This window comes from Dunckerocampus dactyliophorus, chromosome 11 (genome assembly GCF_027744805.1).
Source record: "Dunckerocampus dactyliophorus isolate RoL2022-P2 chromosome 11, RoL_Ddac_1.1, whole genome shotgun sequence".
NCBI classification, from domain to species: domain Eukaryota; kingdom Metazoa; phylum Chordata; class Actinopteri; order Syngnathiformes; family Syngnathidae; genus Dunckerocampus; species Dunckerocampus dactyliophorus.
The window spans coordinates 2,657,993-2,673,456 of NC_072829.1; the positions used below are offsets into that span (position 1 = coordinate 2,657,993).

The window sequence follows — 15,464 nt, forward strand, 5'->3', positions numbered from 1 at the left end:
GGGCTGCTTCTCCAAGCAAACACACTCACTGTGTTTGCTTAAGTGCATTTTTTATTGTTGTCTGGCTTTTCTGCAAGCACGAGGGCCTGCTGCGCTCTTGCATGGCGCCGCAATGACATCGCTGGACCGACTACACAGACGTACGACGCGTTAACGGTTAGCTAGCTACACCTAACGACAGCCACGCTGTCTAAAAATAAGAATTATTATTAGATGAATATTTTCATCATTGCACGATATGACTTGTTTTCTCCGTAGCAGAAGGTACCAAATTCTAATCATCCCAACATTACTTATGTTTATGTTTTTTTCATACACAGTAGTTATGTCACACTTAACTCAGTTCATTTTCATGGAATAACAATACAAAAATAAAATAAAATAATAATAATAATAATAATAATAATAACAATAATAATAATAATAATAATAATAATTTAAAAAGTGAATAAAAAATAAAAATATTGTTATGTACTGTAATAAATATGTAAGATTACATTTTCAGTATTGGAAGTTATCTAGGCGTTGCTGAAAAGTGAATAATATGAGAAAATAATAATCATATTTTCATCATTATTATTGACGTGAGTTGACTCCAATGGTGGGGGAGGATGCCGGTAAGACCTGGCAGGCCCAAACATATTGTGAGGGTCTGCTGGGAACGTCTGGCAGAGTCCCCTATCAGAAGGAAATTCATCTCTCACCTGCGGGACAGCTTTGACCATGTTCCGAGGGAGGGAGCGGACACTCAGTGCGAGTGGGCCATGTTCCGTGCCTCCATTGTTGAGGTGGCTGATCGGAGCTGTGGCCGTAAAGTGGTTGGTGCCTGTCGCTGCGGTAAACCCAAAACCGGTTGGTGTGCATCAGCCGTGAGGGATGCCGTCAAGCTGAAGAAGGAGTCCTATCGGGCCTTTTCGGCCAATGGGACTTCACAGGCAGCTGACGGATATCGGCTCTGGCAGTCGCCGAGGCAAAAACTTAGACGTGGACGGAGTTTGAGGAATGCCTGGAGAACAACTTAGAAGAGATTCTGGACCACCATCCGCCGTGTCAGGAGGGGGAAGCAGGACACTGTGAGCACCAAGTATGCTGTGCTGCTGAACTCTACACTCTCAGCAGGGTCCTTGAGGGTGCATGGAAGATTGCCCAACCAGTCACATGTGTTTTGTGGACTTGGAGAAGGCATTTCACCGCGTTCCTCGAGGAATCCTGTGGGGAGTACTCCGGGAGTACCAGAGTACCGGACCACCTAATTCAGGTGGTTGGCTCCCTGTATGACCAGTGTCAGAGCTTGGTCCGCTTTGCCAGCAATAAGTCGGTCTTGTTTCTAGTTAAGGCTGGACTCCGCCAGGGCTGCCCTGGTTTGGTGGCTGCAGGACTGGCTCTCTGCTTTTTGCAGATGATGTGGACCTGCTGGCTTCATTGGGCCATGATTTTATACCCTCACTGGATCCGTTCGCAGCTGAGTGTGAAGTGGCTGGGATGAGAATCAGCACCTCCAAGTCCCAGTGGTTCTCGCCATGCCTGTGTCATCTCCAGGTCGGGGATGAGATCAGGCCCCAAGTGGAGGAGTTTAAGTACCTCGGGATATTGTTCATGAGTGAGGGAAGGATGGAACGCGAGATGGACAGGCGAATTGGTGCGGCATCTGCAGTGATGCAGACTCTGCATTGGTCCATTGTGGTGAAGAGAGAGCTTAGTTGAAAGGCAAAGCTCTCAATTTACCGATCGATCTACGTTCCTACCCTCACCTATGGTCGTGAGCTTTGGGTAGTGACCGAAAGGACAAGATTGTGGGTACAAGCGACCGAAATGAGTTTTCTCCGTAGGGTGGCTGTGCTCTGCGTTAGAGATAAGGTGAGAAGCATTGTCATCCAGGAGAAACTTGGAGTAGAATCGCTGCTCCTCCACATTGAGAGGAGCAAGATGAGGTGGCTCAGGCATCTATCTGGTAAGGATGCCTCCCGGGCACCTCCCTGGGGATGTGTTCAGGGCACATCCGACCAGTAGGAGGCCACGTTGGAGAGACTATGTCTCTCAACTGACCTGGGAACGCCTTGGGATCTGCTGGGAGGAGCTGCCTGCTTAGGCTGCTGCCCCCGTGACCTGACCTTGGAAAAGCGGTAGAAGATGGATGGTTGGATTATTGACTCGCTGTGGCGACCCTTGAAAGGGAAAAAAATATTTAGATTTTATAACACTTTATTATTTTGTGTTAACTACTGTATGATAGTTATTCAAAATAAGTAACTTCATAATACAACAATAAAAATAGTCATAAAAAAATAAGTAAATGATTTACAAATGATTTGGGATTCAGAATGACACTTTTATTTTTCTTTTTTAATAAATAGAAAAGGTATTTTTTTGTGGGGGGGGCTATGTAACATTTACATTTGTTTTTGTGTAAAACAGTGTGCAATTTAGTGCTGAGCCAAAAAAATAGAAAACGGCAGTGTGGGCAATACTAACTATGACCAACAGGTGTCACTGTTGCATCACTTTAAATGTTAATCATGTAAGACAGCCAAACAGCGACGTTCTGTTTATGGTTATGAATTGTATCAGGTAGTGTTTTTGTCCTAGGTTATTCTTCTAATAAACTAAAGTAGTAAGGAGTGTCTCCTTTACAGATTATATGTGTCTTCCTCCAGGCATTGTGTGCTCACAGGACACGTAACAAATCTTCTCCAAAATGCAGAAAAAGCAATTTTCTTGAATAAAGATTTTTTTTTGTTGTTGCAAAAACTGGAGAAGCAAAACAGTAGAAGCTTCCAGAGAAGATTATGCTAAAGACTTAGTAAAATCAATGCTAGCAGGTAGCCTGGCTCAGGTGATGGACCATTCATACTTTATGTTGGAATCCATATTGTTTGTCCTGTTATTTCATCAATAACTGTTGTCTTGCTGTCTGTGATTTGAATGTTGACTACTTTGATCTTGGTACAAATATCAATTAAAATTAACAGGGAAAAAAACAATAAGACACTGAAAATATGAAGACTGGATGTTGTTTTTTAAACAAATAAGCGGATGGACAGGCCAACAAACTGACAGACAGAGAGATGGATGGACAGACGGACACATAGACAGATAGATACACAGATTTACTGATAGACAGATGGACAGACAGATACTCTGAAAAAACAAATAGACAGATGGCTGGACGGACGGACACAGATAGATACACAAATAAACAAATAGGCACAGGGACCGACATACAGACAGATTCAAGATTCAAGATTCAAGGGTTTTATTGTCATATGCACAGTAAAACTGGTGGTTCTGCTATGCAATGAAATTCTTATTCTGTTCATTCTCCCAAGAAAAGAAAAGAAAACACAAGAAAAAGAACAAGAACAGAAGAAACATAAATACCAATAAATTAAGCAACAACAGAAGAGACATTAATACAGATAATTAATACAAATAAATAAATAAATAATAAAGTGCTATGAGTGTGTGTGTGTGTTGCGTGCGGCGTGTGTGAGTGCTTTGTTGAGAAGCCTGATGGCCTGTGGGTAAAAGCTGTTTGCCAGCCTTGTGGTCCTGGACTTCAAACTCCTGTAGCGTCTGCCTGACGGTAGGAGTGTGAATAATGAGTGTTGTGGATGTGTGCTGTCCTTGATGAGGTTGTGTGTTCTTCGAAGGACTCTAGTTTTAAAAAAGTCTTGCAGTGAGGGGAGGGTTGACACAAATAAACAAATAGGCAGATGGACAGACCGACGAACCGACTGACAGACAGACAGATTGATGGACGGATGGACACACAGACAGACAGATACACAGAAAAACAAATAGGCAGACGGACGAACAGACAGACAGATGGATGGATAGACGGACACAAAGACAGACACACACACACACAAATAAACTAATAGACGGGTGGGCGGAAGGACGGACAGATAAATGGAGGGACAGACAATAGCTAGATAGACTGACAGATGGACAGATAGACAGATAGATAATAGCTCTGTGTATCTTCTATAGCTGGACAGACAGACAGATGAAGAGATAGATAATATCGCCAAAGTTTCCCTGACAAGAAACCTGTAAGGATGCTTTAGAACAGGGGTGTCAAACTCGTGCCATGGAGGGCCAAGACACTGCAGGTTTTTTCTCCAACCAATTTCTCCAGCAGGTGATTTGATTGATAAGCTCCTTCCCTCAAATTAGAGGAGGTGGTGATCATTAAAATAACCTGCTTTAGTGACCGGCTGCAAAGAAAACCTGCAGTGTCTCGGCCCTCCATGGCACGAGTTTGACACCCCTGCTTCAGAAAGAAATGCAGATATTCATGATATACAACAACATCTGAGGCAGTCGTGTGTAAATCTTTTCCTTCACATTAAGCCATCACTTTAACACACTGTCCTCCAGTTCTGCTATTACCTGGGGATCCATGTCACGTTTGTCAAAGATAATAGCTGTGAAGCGCCAGTCCATGAAATATGTCTCCAAGACAAGCCGTGACTGCAGGGCAAAAGTAACCCTCATGATTGGAGTCCCTCAATCCAGAGATCACGTATCATGAATGCTAAGTTGGAGCCCTGAGGCGCGCCATTAAGTAAGTAAAAACTCAATATCATGAGTGGTATCAACTGCGGAGCGCCTGAAGGGTGTCTTTTCAAGCGTGAATCAGAAGCTGTGCTCACACTGAGGCCCCAAACTGCTCTGCTAGTGACATCACGTTCAACACGCTGGCTTTGTGGGTAAACGTCCATCACATTATAAGCTCTGACAGTCACGTCCATTGGGCTAGCTCCGTGTTCTGCTGCAGTTTTTGCCGCCGGACTAATCTGTGCAGCATGCTGTGCAAGTAGCTCATGTCATCCTTGTTGCAGCTTGAATTCAACATGGAAGGAGACAACATGTGTCTGGTTCAAGGTCCCCTATTATGCACAATTGGCTTTTTCAAATGATACTGTCTCTTCCCCACCCCTAGCTAGATGAGCCTGCACAGTGCATACGCCCACCAGTTCACGGTGGACAGGTTTTTTTGGGGTTTTTTTAAAGGCTTTGCTATGCATTTTAAAATAAATCCTGGACCTTTGCTAACTATCCGCCAGTCAATTACAGATGTGGAAGATGTAAGTTTGATCATGTTGTTTTTCTTCAGCGAATATGCAAACTTAGCATGACGTTGCTGGTAAAATGTGACTGCAATGTTGGTACCGTAGCAAACATTTGAGGTAATTTGGGTCACCACCATTGCTTTATAAGCTTACACCAGACAGAAGGCATGTGGGTCTTACCTGTTGGAATTTAATCCAAACTGTGCTAAAGTGTTGTAAAACATACGCAGACAAACTTGTATGTCAATTAAGAATGTCCATCCATTCATTTTCTTCTGCTTCCGAGGTTGGGTCGGAGGGGCAGAAGCCTTAGCAGGGAAGTCCAGACTTCCCTACTTCATCCAGCTCCTCCCGGTGGATCCCGAGGTGTTCCCAAGCCAGTTGAGAGACATAGTCTCTCCAACGTTCCTACCGGTCAGACGTGCCCTGATAATACCTGTCCGATAAAGCCCCAGGGAGGTGTCCGGAGGCATCCTGACCAGATGCCCGTTTTTTTTTATAATGGTGACAGATTAATCCAGAAACTGATTGTGTTCTACCTTAGAAGTTTCACTGTAGGACTTCAAAGAAAGTTTGTTTTAAAGAGGAAAGTCAGTAGAAAGTGTTTGGAAAAGGGCCAGCACTGCAAAGTGATTGGGCGCATGTTGACACTTGGCAAGATGGACGTGTGATGTTATGTTTGTGTTTAAGATGAAAGATGAAGGATGGACTAGTTACCAGTCTGAAAAATGGCCTATCCTGCACAGAAGTCATTCACACCTTTGCTCTGTGCATTGATCTGAAGTAGAGATTAAAGAAGAGTGCATGCATTAACAATGAAAAGCAAATTAAGTTTCAACTTTGTGTGTGGCTTCGAGCGCCAGCATCCATAACAAGCCATAAATCCACTTTTATCGCGCCTGCATTCCTTGGGATGAATGTCCCCCCTCCGCGGAGGAACAGTATTAGGTATCCCTGTGCACATGGCCCTCCAGGTCTGCTCCATCATGTCTTTGCTCATACAGCATTAACAGTGTCATCAGGACGAGGGATCATTTTGCACTTTCTGCTATTTCTGATTGGTCCACACGCTTCACTGAGGCAGGAAATGTGTTGTCAGCACTTCTAGACACCGGAAAGTAGTTGTGACAGCGAGGATTTAGCAACTTTACAACCATGTTTCAGGTTTGGCGGTGTAATAAAACGTTACATCGCTCAAAGACGACTGTTCGTGCTGCCATCGTCCATCATGCTGGATAATACATGTGTTGATGGAGGGATCGCTACAAGGCAGCCTGTTGGAGGAGAACAGTTTGTCAAATCTACCCTGATAGCTGCTGTGTCATTCAGTCCATTGATCAAACTGGTTGTGCTAGACTTTGACGGAGATCCGCATGTGCAAGCTAATGTTTTTCAGTTGTTTTAATAGTTGATTTTAGCAGGGTTAGTGGTAGTTTAGATTCAAGATTCAAGATTCAAGAGTTTTATTGTCATATGCACAGTAAAACTGGTGGTTCTGCTACGCAATGAAATTCTTGTTGTGTTCGTTCTCCCAGAAAAAGAAAGAAAGAAAAACACAAGAAAATGAATAAGAACATAAGAAACATAAATGCCAATAAATTAAGCAACAACAACAGAAGAGACATTAATACAAATAAATAAATAATAAAGTGCTATGAGTGTGTGCGTGTGTTGCGTGCGGCGTGTGTGAGTGCTTCGTTGAGAAGCCTGATGGCCTGTGGGTAAAAGCTGTTTGCCAGCCTTGTGGTTCTGGACTTCAAACTCCTGTAGCGTCTGCCTGACGGTAGGAGTGTGAATAATGAGTGTTGTGGATGTGTGCTGTCCTTGATGAGGTTGTGTGTTCTTCGTAGGACTCTAGATTTATAAATGTCTTGCAGTGAGGGGAGGGCTGCCCCAACAATGTTCTGTGAGGTCTTGATCACCCGCTGGAGTGCCTTCCTATCACGTGTTGTACAGTTACCGTACCAAACAGTGATGGAGGCGGTAAGGACACTTTCGATAGTGCATCTGTAGAAGCAACTCAGGATTGTGGTGGACATGCCAAATTTCCTCAGTCTTCTCAGGAAGTACAGTCTCCTTTGGGACTTCTTCATAATTTGTTGGGTGTTGTGAGACCAGGTGAGGTCCTCGCTGATGTGTGTGCCAAGGAACTTGAAGGTTTTCACCCTCTCCACCTCAGTCTCATCAATAAACAGGGGTCTATGCGGCTCCTTTTCCCTTGTTCTTGGGTCGATGATCATCTCTTTAGTCTTATCTGTATTGAGAAGGAGATTGTTATCACGACACCAAGCTATGAGGTCTGCCACCTCTCTTCTGTATGATGTTTCAGCACCACCAGTGATCAGTCCAATGACTGTAGTGTCATCCGCAAATTTAATGATGCTGGTGTTGTTCAACCACTAATATATTTTAGTCGTCTACCAGTTGCTGGTTCTGCAGTGGGAATCACTTATGTGTGTTAATTTTTCCACATAATTTATCCCGAGCACACCCAACTTTGTCATCTATCTTAGCTTTTTTTAGTTGACGTTGGTGTGCAAAATGTGCAACATAGCCCACAGGTTGGAGTTCGTCCATTTGTCGCAGGTTCATCTGTAACAGGTACCAGCCTTTGGTTGGGCAAAAGTATGTTAGGAAACCTCACTCTCTGACCCTTAAGAGTCGTGCTGGACATCGAGTTGACAGTCGGCCTTCTAGTTCGATGACTAGCACTCTCGAATCTCATTCTGTGGACCCTGGTTCGAGCTCGACCTAAACGCGGGGCTGGCTGAACAAGACGGGTCACACACCATCTTGTAGCCAACCCCAAAGTTCCTGAAACCTTCAAGTCACTACTGCCGGGACAGGGCACTTTTTGGGGGGCTCGATAAAGTAACTACAAACAAATTTGAGCCTATATCCTTGATCAAAGCATCTAATGGTGTTCTGAAGCTTCATGTTCCTCTGGAACGTCGTACTGAACTTATTCCTGACAGCGTATGGACATGTGGAGCATTTTCTTTCAGAAAAACCTGCAGAATTATGATAAAATAATATTGTCTGGGATCTTTTTGATGAGCTTGTTTGCTTTTCCAGTCATCTTTACGTGATGATTCACACATTTCTTCATCTAATCAAGCCTTCCCACTCGTCACACAGGACAATAACAGCGCTAAATGTTTAGCTGATGCAATAGAATAATGACCTCGGTGGATGTTTGAATGCGTGTTCTCTCTCTGACACATGAATCCTCCATTAGTCCAGTTCAGGGCCGCCATTAATGGGAGCCTCTAGGCTGCCAGCCAGAAGAGTTCTTTTTCAGGAATGACTCACAAGGAAGCTGCACTGTGGTCACTGTCAGTGTTTCAGCAGATGATTAAAGGAGAAGCGTTTACAACACAGCATGATCACACAGCCGGGGGAACAACGATGATGAGCGAGAGATTAGCGTTTGATCTCCTACAGGCCTCACCGAGGTCACCTTGAGAACCAAGTCAAACCCTTCAGGTTAGCGCTGCCACCCACCTCCATGAAGTCAACCTGCCACCCACTCCGATTTCTTTTTTGCTGGTGAAATAGGTGTTTTTTCAAGCTGCCCCCAACCCAACCCCCATCCCCCACACGTCCTTTCTGCCTTCCACAAAAGATGAAATAGAGGCTGCATTGTTAGCTCTCAGATTAGCTTCCTTCTCACAGCTGGCAGGTGGAGGTGTTAAGACCGGGCATGTACCTGTGACTCACTGACCACAGGTGTCAGTCTAAGCATGCCTCTGTCTGTGGCGCAGGAATACGCTAAACAACGCGACACTGGTACAAAACGGCTGAGTCACATGTTCATTAGAAAACTATGGTCCTAACCCACCCCCACCACTTCCAAACTCCTCCCCCCCAGGGTCATAAAAGCTTATTATTCTGTCATCTCCCAGCGCTCCCTGCTTCCATCTCAGGTTCCACGTGAGCACTTTCATTTATGGAGTCGCCTGTTTTTCCCAGCCCACAAATCATCGTTTCAGCAGACCACTATTCTTTTTGAAATTCATCCGTGTTAGTTTGTTCTTTAGCAGGATTATGCAAAAAACACTTAACAGACTTGGCTGGGTTCGAGTTACGTGGGAGCCGAGTACACCTGAGCTCTCCTGAAGACAATAAAGTCCTTCATATGTGGAGGCAACATTCATGATTTGCATCATATATCATGCATCTTTCATGGAAAATGTATGATTCATTAACATTACATGTACTGTATATACAGTACACACCCTGGACTGGTCAGCTGTCATGGCATGGTGGTCGTAGCATGCACGAGTGCCGCCCATACTAGGGAGCTGCAGTTCACTGAGAGGAAAACATGAATTCCAACATGAACTGTGACACTGTAAATCAAAAGCTGGGTCACAGTCAAGCACTGTGGTGGTAATGTGCACGAGTGCTGTCAATACTAGGGAGCTGCGGTTCATCGAGGGGGAAGCGCGTGCACAAGTACTTCCAACAATGGGGGAGCTGCAGTTCATTCAGGGGAAAATGTGGCTCCTTTGCAAAATTCTGACAAAAAATAATTGTGTGTGGCCTACAGTCAAGCCTGATGGCGGTAGCGTGCATGAGTGCTGCCGGTGCTATGGAGCTGCGGAGGGAAAGATGAATTCCAACATGTACAGTACATTGTACAGCAAAAATTGGGCCGCATGTCAATTTTTCCCAATCTAAAACTACCTATCATATAAATGTCAGGTTTTTTAAAGTGTTTTCGCTGTTTTCTTGCTGCTGTAAATGTCGGCCCTGCTGAAAAATGGAGACTTGATGAGTTGAAGCTTGCACCTGTCACTTGGAGAGGAATGGATCAGCATTTTGTCTTTTTGGGTTTGGACACAATCCTTGTATGAACCGAGACAAATTTAGCCGAGCGCTGGCAAATGTGAGAAGTTGGCCGACACCACTTTTGAAGATTGAAGACTGTGGAGTGAAAGTGAAAATGAATTCAGATTTTGGTCTTATTTCTTACAGCTGATCGGCCTTCTCCTTTCGTGGGAGTCAGCTGACAAGTTCTTGAGTCAGGCGGCTTCAAAAGACACGCAAAGGTTATTCTGACACAGGAAATGTTCAGGCACCATGAGAACCCTGCTTTAGGTGCTTTCGGTGTAAAAGGACAGCGTTTGCACATTTGACTTGTGGACTGAGCATCCCTCCTTCATGTGACCCGAGGAGAAAACAGGAAGAGAAAGCCTGGATGAAGGCGTCAATTAGCAGAGAAACGAAATAGAAAGTGGAGAACTTCTCTAAAGTGAAGGCAGCGAACTTCAGTTGCTTGGATTAAACAAATAAAAAAATAAATATGTCAGTATGAAGTGCGAATGTGGACATTCATAGCCAATCAGAGCCCAGCTAACTTCCTGTTTCCTGCGATAAATGCAACAACATAAAGGAAGTCGTGCTGTCACTTCATGGAATTTTCATGCAACCGCAGAAATTCTCAAAAGTTTTCCCAAGGTAAGACCTTTCTTTTTTTTTTTTACAGTTTGCTTAACAGCAATTTTGGTACAGGATGACATAAATTAAACCCTTTTCCTAGAATTTTCTCATTAAGACATCAAATTGAATGTATGTGATGTATGATGTAATGCAAGAGCCAGATTTAGTGTTTTTTCCAACTATTATCAAGTGACCTGTATTCCATATAACGACGTTTACCGTTATTGAATATTTACATCGACTATGAACATTTACGTTGACTAAACCAGGGGTGTCCAAACTTTTTCCAGCGAGGGCCACATAGTAAAAATTCAAAGGATGCAACTTTGCAACTTTCATATTTTGTAAAGCAACACTTGTACTTGTAGGTATGCTAAGAAGTTTTATATATTTCAGGAAAAATGCATGATTGTGAATTATTATCATAAACTTTGTTCTTTGCTCTTTTTTCCCATTTTTGCTGCTGTTTTTTTCCAAGTATTTCTGCTTGCTTCAAAAATCTTTATAGACTTTCTTTTGAAAATATTATGACTTTACTCCCATAATATTTTGCCTTTATTCACATCAAATTATAACTTTTAGCCCAACTTCTCTTTAATATTTCAACTCTGTGCTCGTAAAATGACATCATTCTTCATAATATTAAAAGTTTATTCTCAAAAAATTGCCATTTTTTTTTATTAGAATACGTCTTTTTGACTTTATGAGCAGTTTATTCAATTTATGCTGTTTTTTTTACATTTTCAAATTATTTAAATTTTCTTTTTGTACATTTTATTCTGGTAATATTTTACTCCCATAATATTTTGGCTTTATTCTCATAAAAGCTTTTTCTGCAAGCTAATATTCCAAAAATTACATTTTCATTTTTACTTTGATTGTTTATCATAATATTACAACTTCTTTTTTCTTTAATATTCCAACTTTATGCTACTAAAATGATGTTTTTTTCATTATAATATGGACTGTATCTCTTAATATTTTGATTTTATTCTTGTAAAATGGCTGTTACTACTATGTTTGTAAATGTTCTTGTTAAATTATATATTTGGAATGTTTTGGGGGCCAATAAAAGAAAACAGCAGTTTCGACACCCCTCATCTAAAACCATACGGATGCACCCAAATTGCATGTAAACATCTTTATTTTGTTTTTGCTTTGCATGAACCTACAAGTGTACCCCCGAATGAATAAAACAAAACCAACTGGTTGAAAAATGGATGCAATGGAAATGGACGACGGATATTTAAGTAAGAACTTCACGATGGACGGACTGCTCACGCCAGGTAAACGCTTCAAAATGATATGCAACACCTTCTAAAGGAACCCATAGCATGTTTGTATGTTTTGTTAACATTAGCCTAGATTATATTATGTCATCATTTTGGCTTGTAAAGTTTTTTTTCAAGTGCAAGTAATTGTTTTCATAATATAGTAACACTTAAAATATAAAATTAAATTAATTATAATTAAAAATTATAAAATCACATAGCAATATTAGTATGTCTTCATCCTGGCTTGTATGCATTTATAAAATAATTTAACTTACAAACTATTATCACTTTGTTAATAATGTTAATGTAATAATTATTTACATTTTACGTTATACTATATTTTGATCATTATAATGTATGCTTATACTGTATGGTAATATTGATAATGTTTTGTTAATATAGTATAATCTTGTTATTTTACGATTTTATCGTGTTTGTTTTTATTTTTTTAGCAAACATGTTTTTTATTATTTCTCGATGAACATTGTGATCAAATTGGCACATAAAACTTTTATATATTGTTCACAATAAATGGTAATTAGTTACTTACTAATTGCCTGTCACAAAGAAATACAGGGTTTTGTGACTTGCTCGACTTTAAAAACGGTGACGTAAGAAAAAAATTCTTATACCACCGATAATGAAAAATATAATCATTGGATTTTTGAAATTATCAACAAATGTTTTAGTTGTCAACCTGACGGCATTTGCTTCCAATGTAGTGAATTCTCAAAGAAGGACGAAGTCGTGCAGATGTGTGACTGTGTGCCTCAGTTTACTGTGTGCACTCCTGCTGGCTGGTAACATTGGACAGTTTCTCCACTGTACGGTCTGGACTTTCTAATTTAAACAAACTGTAATCAGAAGTAGAAAGTGGAAATGTTTTCATCATTTTCTCTATTTTACAGATAAGCTATTGCCCAACTTGGCTTCACAAGACCAGGCTAACGCTGACCGTCTGACTCAAGAGAATCTCCAGATTAAAAACGAAGTCTTTTCTACAGAGACAAACGAGCTAAAGGCTAGGTTGAATAACCTCACAAGGGATAAAGACCAGTTGAAGACCAGCTATGATTCTCTGGTGAAGGACCGAGACAAACTCCTCAGCAGCAAAAAGGCTCTGACGGTGGAAAGAGACGAGTTGGAAGCCGATGTCAAGGGGCTACAAACCAACCACAGCCTACTGAACAGGGAGCACAATGCGTTACAAATCCAGATTAGTGCGCTAAGGGCAAAGAACGGCCAATTGCAGGCCAGTTACGATTCTCTCATTAAGGAGAAAGAGCTCCTTCAAACCGGCAAAAGCACTGCTGTTGCAGAAAGAGACAACTTAAAATCCCGCTTAAACAATCTAAAAAACGAAAAAGATCGCTTACAAAGTGATTTCTCTTCACTGAGGAAAACCAAGGACCAGTTACAGTCTAGTTACGACTCACTCGTTATGGAGAAAGACTTGCTTCAAACTAGCAAAACCACTTTGGCTGCCGAGAGAGATGACTTCAGGTCCCGCTTCAGCCAGCTCCAAAACAGGAAAGACCTCTTACAGCACAATTATACTTCCTTAAGAAGTAACAACAACCAGTTACAGGCCAGCTACAGTTCCCTGGTTAAGGAGAAAGAGCTCCTTCAAACCAACAACAGCGCTGTCGCTGCAGAAAGAGATGACCTCCAGTCCCGCTTCAACAATCTCAAAATCGAGAACGACCATTTACAACGCAATTACTCTTCACTGGTGAGGACCAAGGACCAGTTACAGTTCAGTTACGACTCTCTCGTTAAGGAGAAAGACCTCCTTCAAACCAGTAAAAACACTTTGGCTGCTGAGAGAGATGACTTCAAGTCTCGCTTCAACAATCTCAAAAACGACAGAGACCTGCTACAGCACAACTACACCTTGTTAGAGGCCGACAAGCAGAAACTGGAAAGAAAGTACACAGATCAGTTGAAGACCGATGAAGGCTTGTGTCAGATCCGGAACAAGCTGCAGCAAAGACTATACACACAATTACAAACCAATTACAACACGATGCTGCTTGGATACGAGGAGTTGGAAAACAATCAAAGCAGTCTGCTGACAGAACGGCATGAGATGCAGAAGAACATTGACAAGATGACTACCAAACTGAGCGGTAAGGGTATGGCAGACGCTGTAGTTATTCAAAAAAATGTTACGTTTCCGGAGCATACCAATCGTGTTTAATTTGTCGTACACTTATGAGGTCGATTTTTGTAGGCATGCAATGTAGGGACGGCTGGAGGAAGTTTGGAAACAGCTGCTACTACGTCTCAAGAACGACTAAGAACTGGAGGGAAAGCAGGAAAGACTGCATCCGCAAGGGAGCAGACCTAGTTGTTATAAACAGCAGGGAAGAACAGGTGAGACGACTAAATTAATTAATATAATTAATTATTAACTTCACTTGTGGTTTGTAGTAACACCACAAAATGGCAGCAGCTGCATTTGAAGTATCACGAGTAAGGTACCAACGTCAGTGGTTTTGGTGGGTCATGACAACAACCTTGGCTGCAGGATTGGATCTCTGCTTTTTGCAGATGATGTGGCCCTCTTAAAGAAAATGTGTTCATCCTCCGGCACTTTAGAGTGTTACGCCATCCCGCTAACACACAAACCAGTTGTGGGTCTATCATTCCAAACTGTACCAGCAGGAGAACCCATTGGTTTTAGCCTCACTGCGAGCAAAACTTTCATGGAGGGTCTCTGAATTCAAAACCCAAAGTAGCGCACGTATTGTGCGATAAAGTTTAAGGTACACAGAGAGGTAGGTATCTAACGTCTTTCGGTAGATATTTGACGCACGACTCTGGTCCATACCAACAGGCATTCGTTAAGGGTTTAGTGGGGCATGGCCAACACGCGTGGATCGGACTGACTGACAGCTTGACGGAGGGGACGTGGACGTGGGTGGACGGGACTCCTGTCACCATAGCGTAAGTTAAGGACAACAATTCAAGGTGCCCTCATGTCCAGATTTTACTTGATGTCGTAACGTGACGTGTTTTATTACAGCTACTGGCAGTCCGGGCAACCCAACGACTTCCGGAACCAGGACTGTGGGGAAATCCAGAGCAAAATCTTCAGTGTTTCTGGAGTCTGGAACGATGACAGCTGTGTTGTTGATCAATACTGGATTTGTGAGAATTGAGTTTTTACCATGCGTGGCTTTGGACCGAACCCGTCACGCTGAATGAATACATGCTGATCTTGGTTGAAGAAAATAATTTAAAAGACTGCAAAATGTTTAAAGTTATCTTCATTTTTAAAAAAATTGAAAATGAAATAAATTTCCTTTTTTCCCATAATTCATCTGATGTAATTCAGTTGATGACTAAGAAATATCGAATGAAATATGAAATATTGATTCTGCCAACATGGTTTAGTGGTCTGTGATACATTATACAAATATAATTTAACAAGGAAACAAAAAAACCCCCAGCAAAAATAGAAAAAAAAAAAACAAATTAAGTTGTAATATTTGGAAAATTAGGTTGCTGAAAAGTTATAATATTAAAAATATTACAACAAAGTAAAAATACCTTGGGAATAAAGTCATCATTTTGAGAAGAATATTTACAAGAAAACTGAAATAGTTAAAAAAAAACTCCAGCAGAAATGGAAAAGATGTCATTTTAACAGAATAAAGTCGTAATA

At 41.8% G+C, this 15,464-nt stretch overlaps 1 protein-coding gene across 1 annotated transcript; it reads left to right on the plus strand.

Annotated features, from left to right (window-relative positions):
• Positions 1-10,389: 10,389 nt before the first annotated feature.
• On the plus strand, positions 10,390-15,119 carry LOC129189970 (C-type lectin domain family 4 member M-like). Its single transcript, XM_054792216.1, has 7 exons — positions 10,390-10,538; positions 11,696-11,806; positions 12,517-12,618; positions 12,703-13,923; positions 14,028-14,170; positions 14,634-14,743; positions 14,823-15,119. Exons 2-7 carry the CDS (start codon positions 11,737-11,739, stop codon positions 14,956-14,958), a joined length of 1,782 nt encoding a protein of 593 aa, XP_054648191.1. The 5' UTR covers positions 10,390-10,538; positions 11,696-11,736; the 3' UTR covers positions 14,959-15,119.
• Positions 15,120-15,464: the final 345 nt, after the last annotated feature.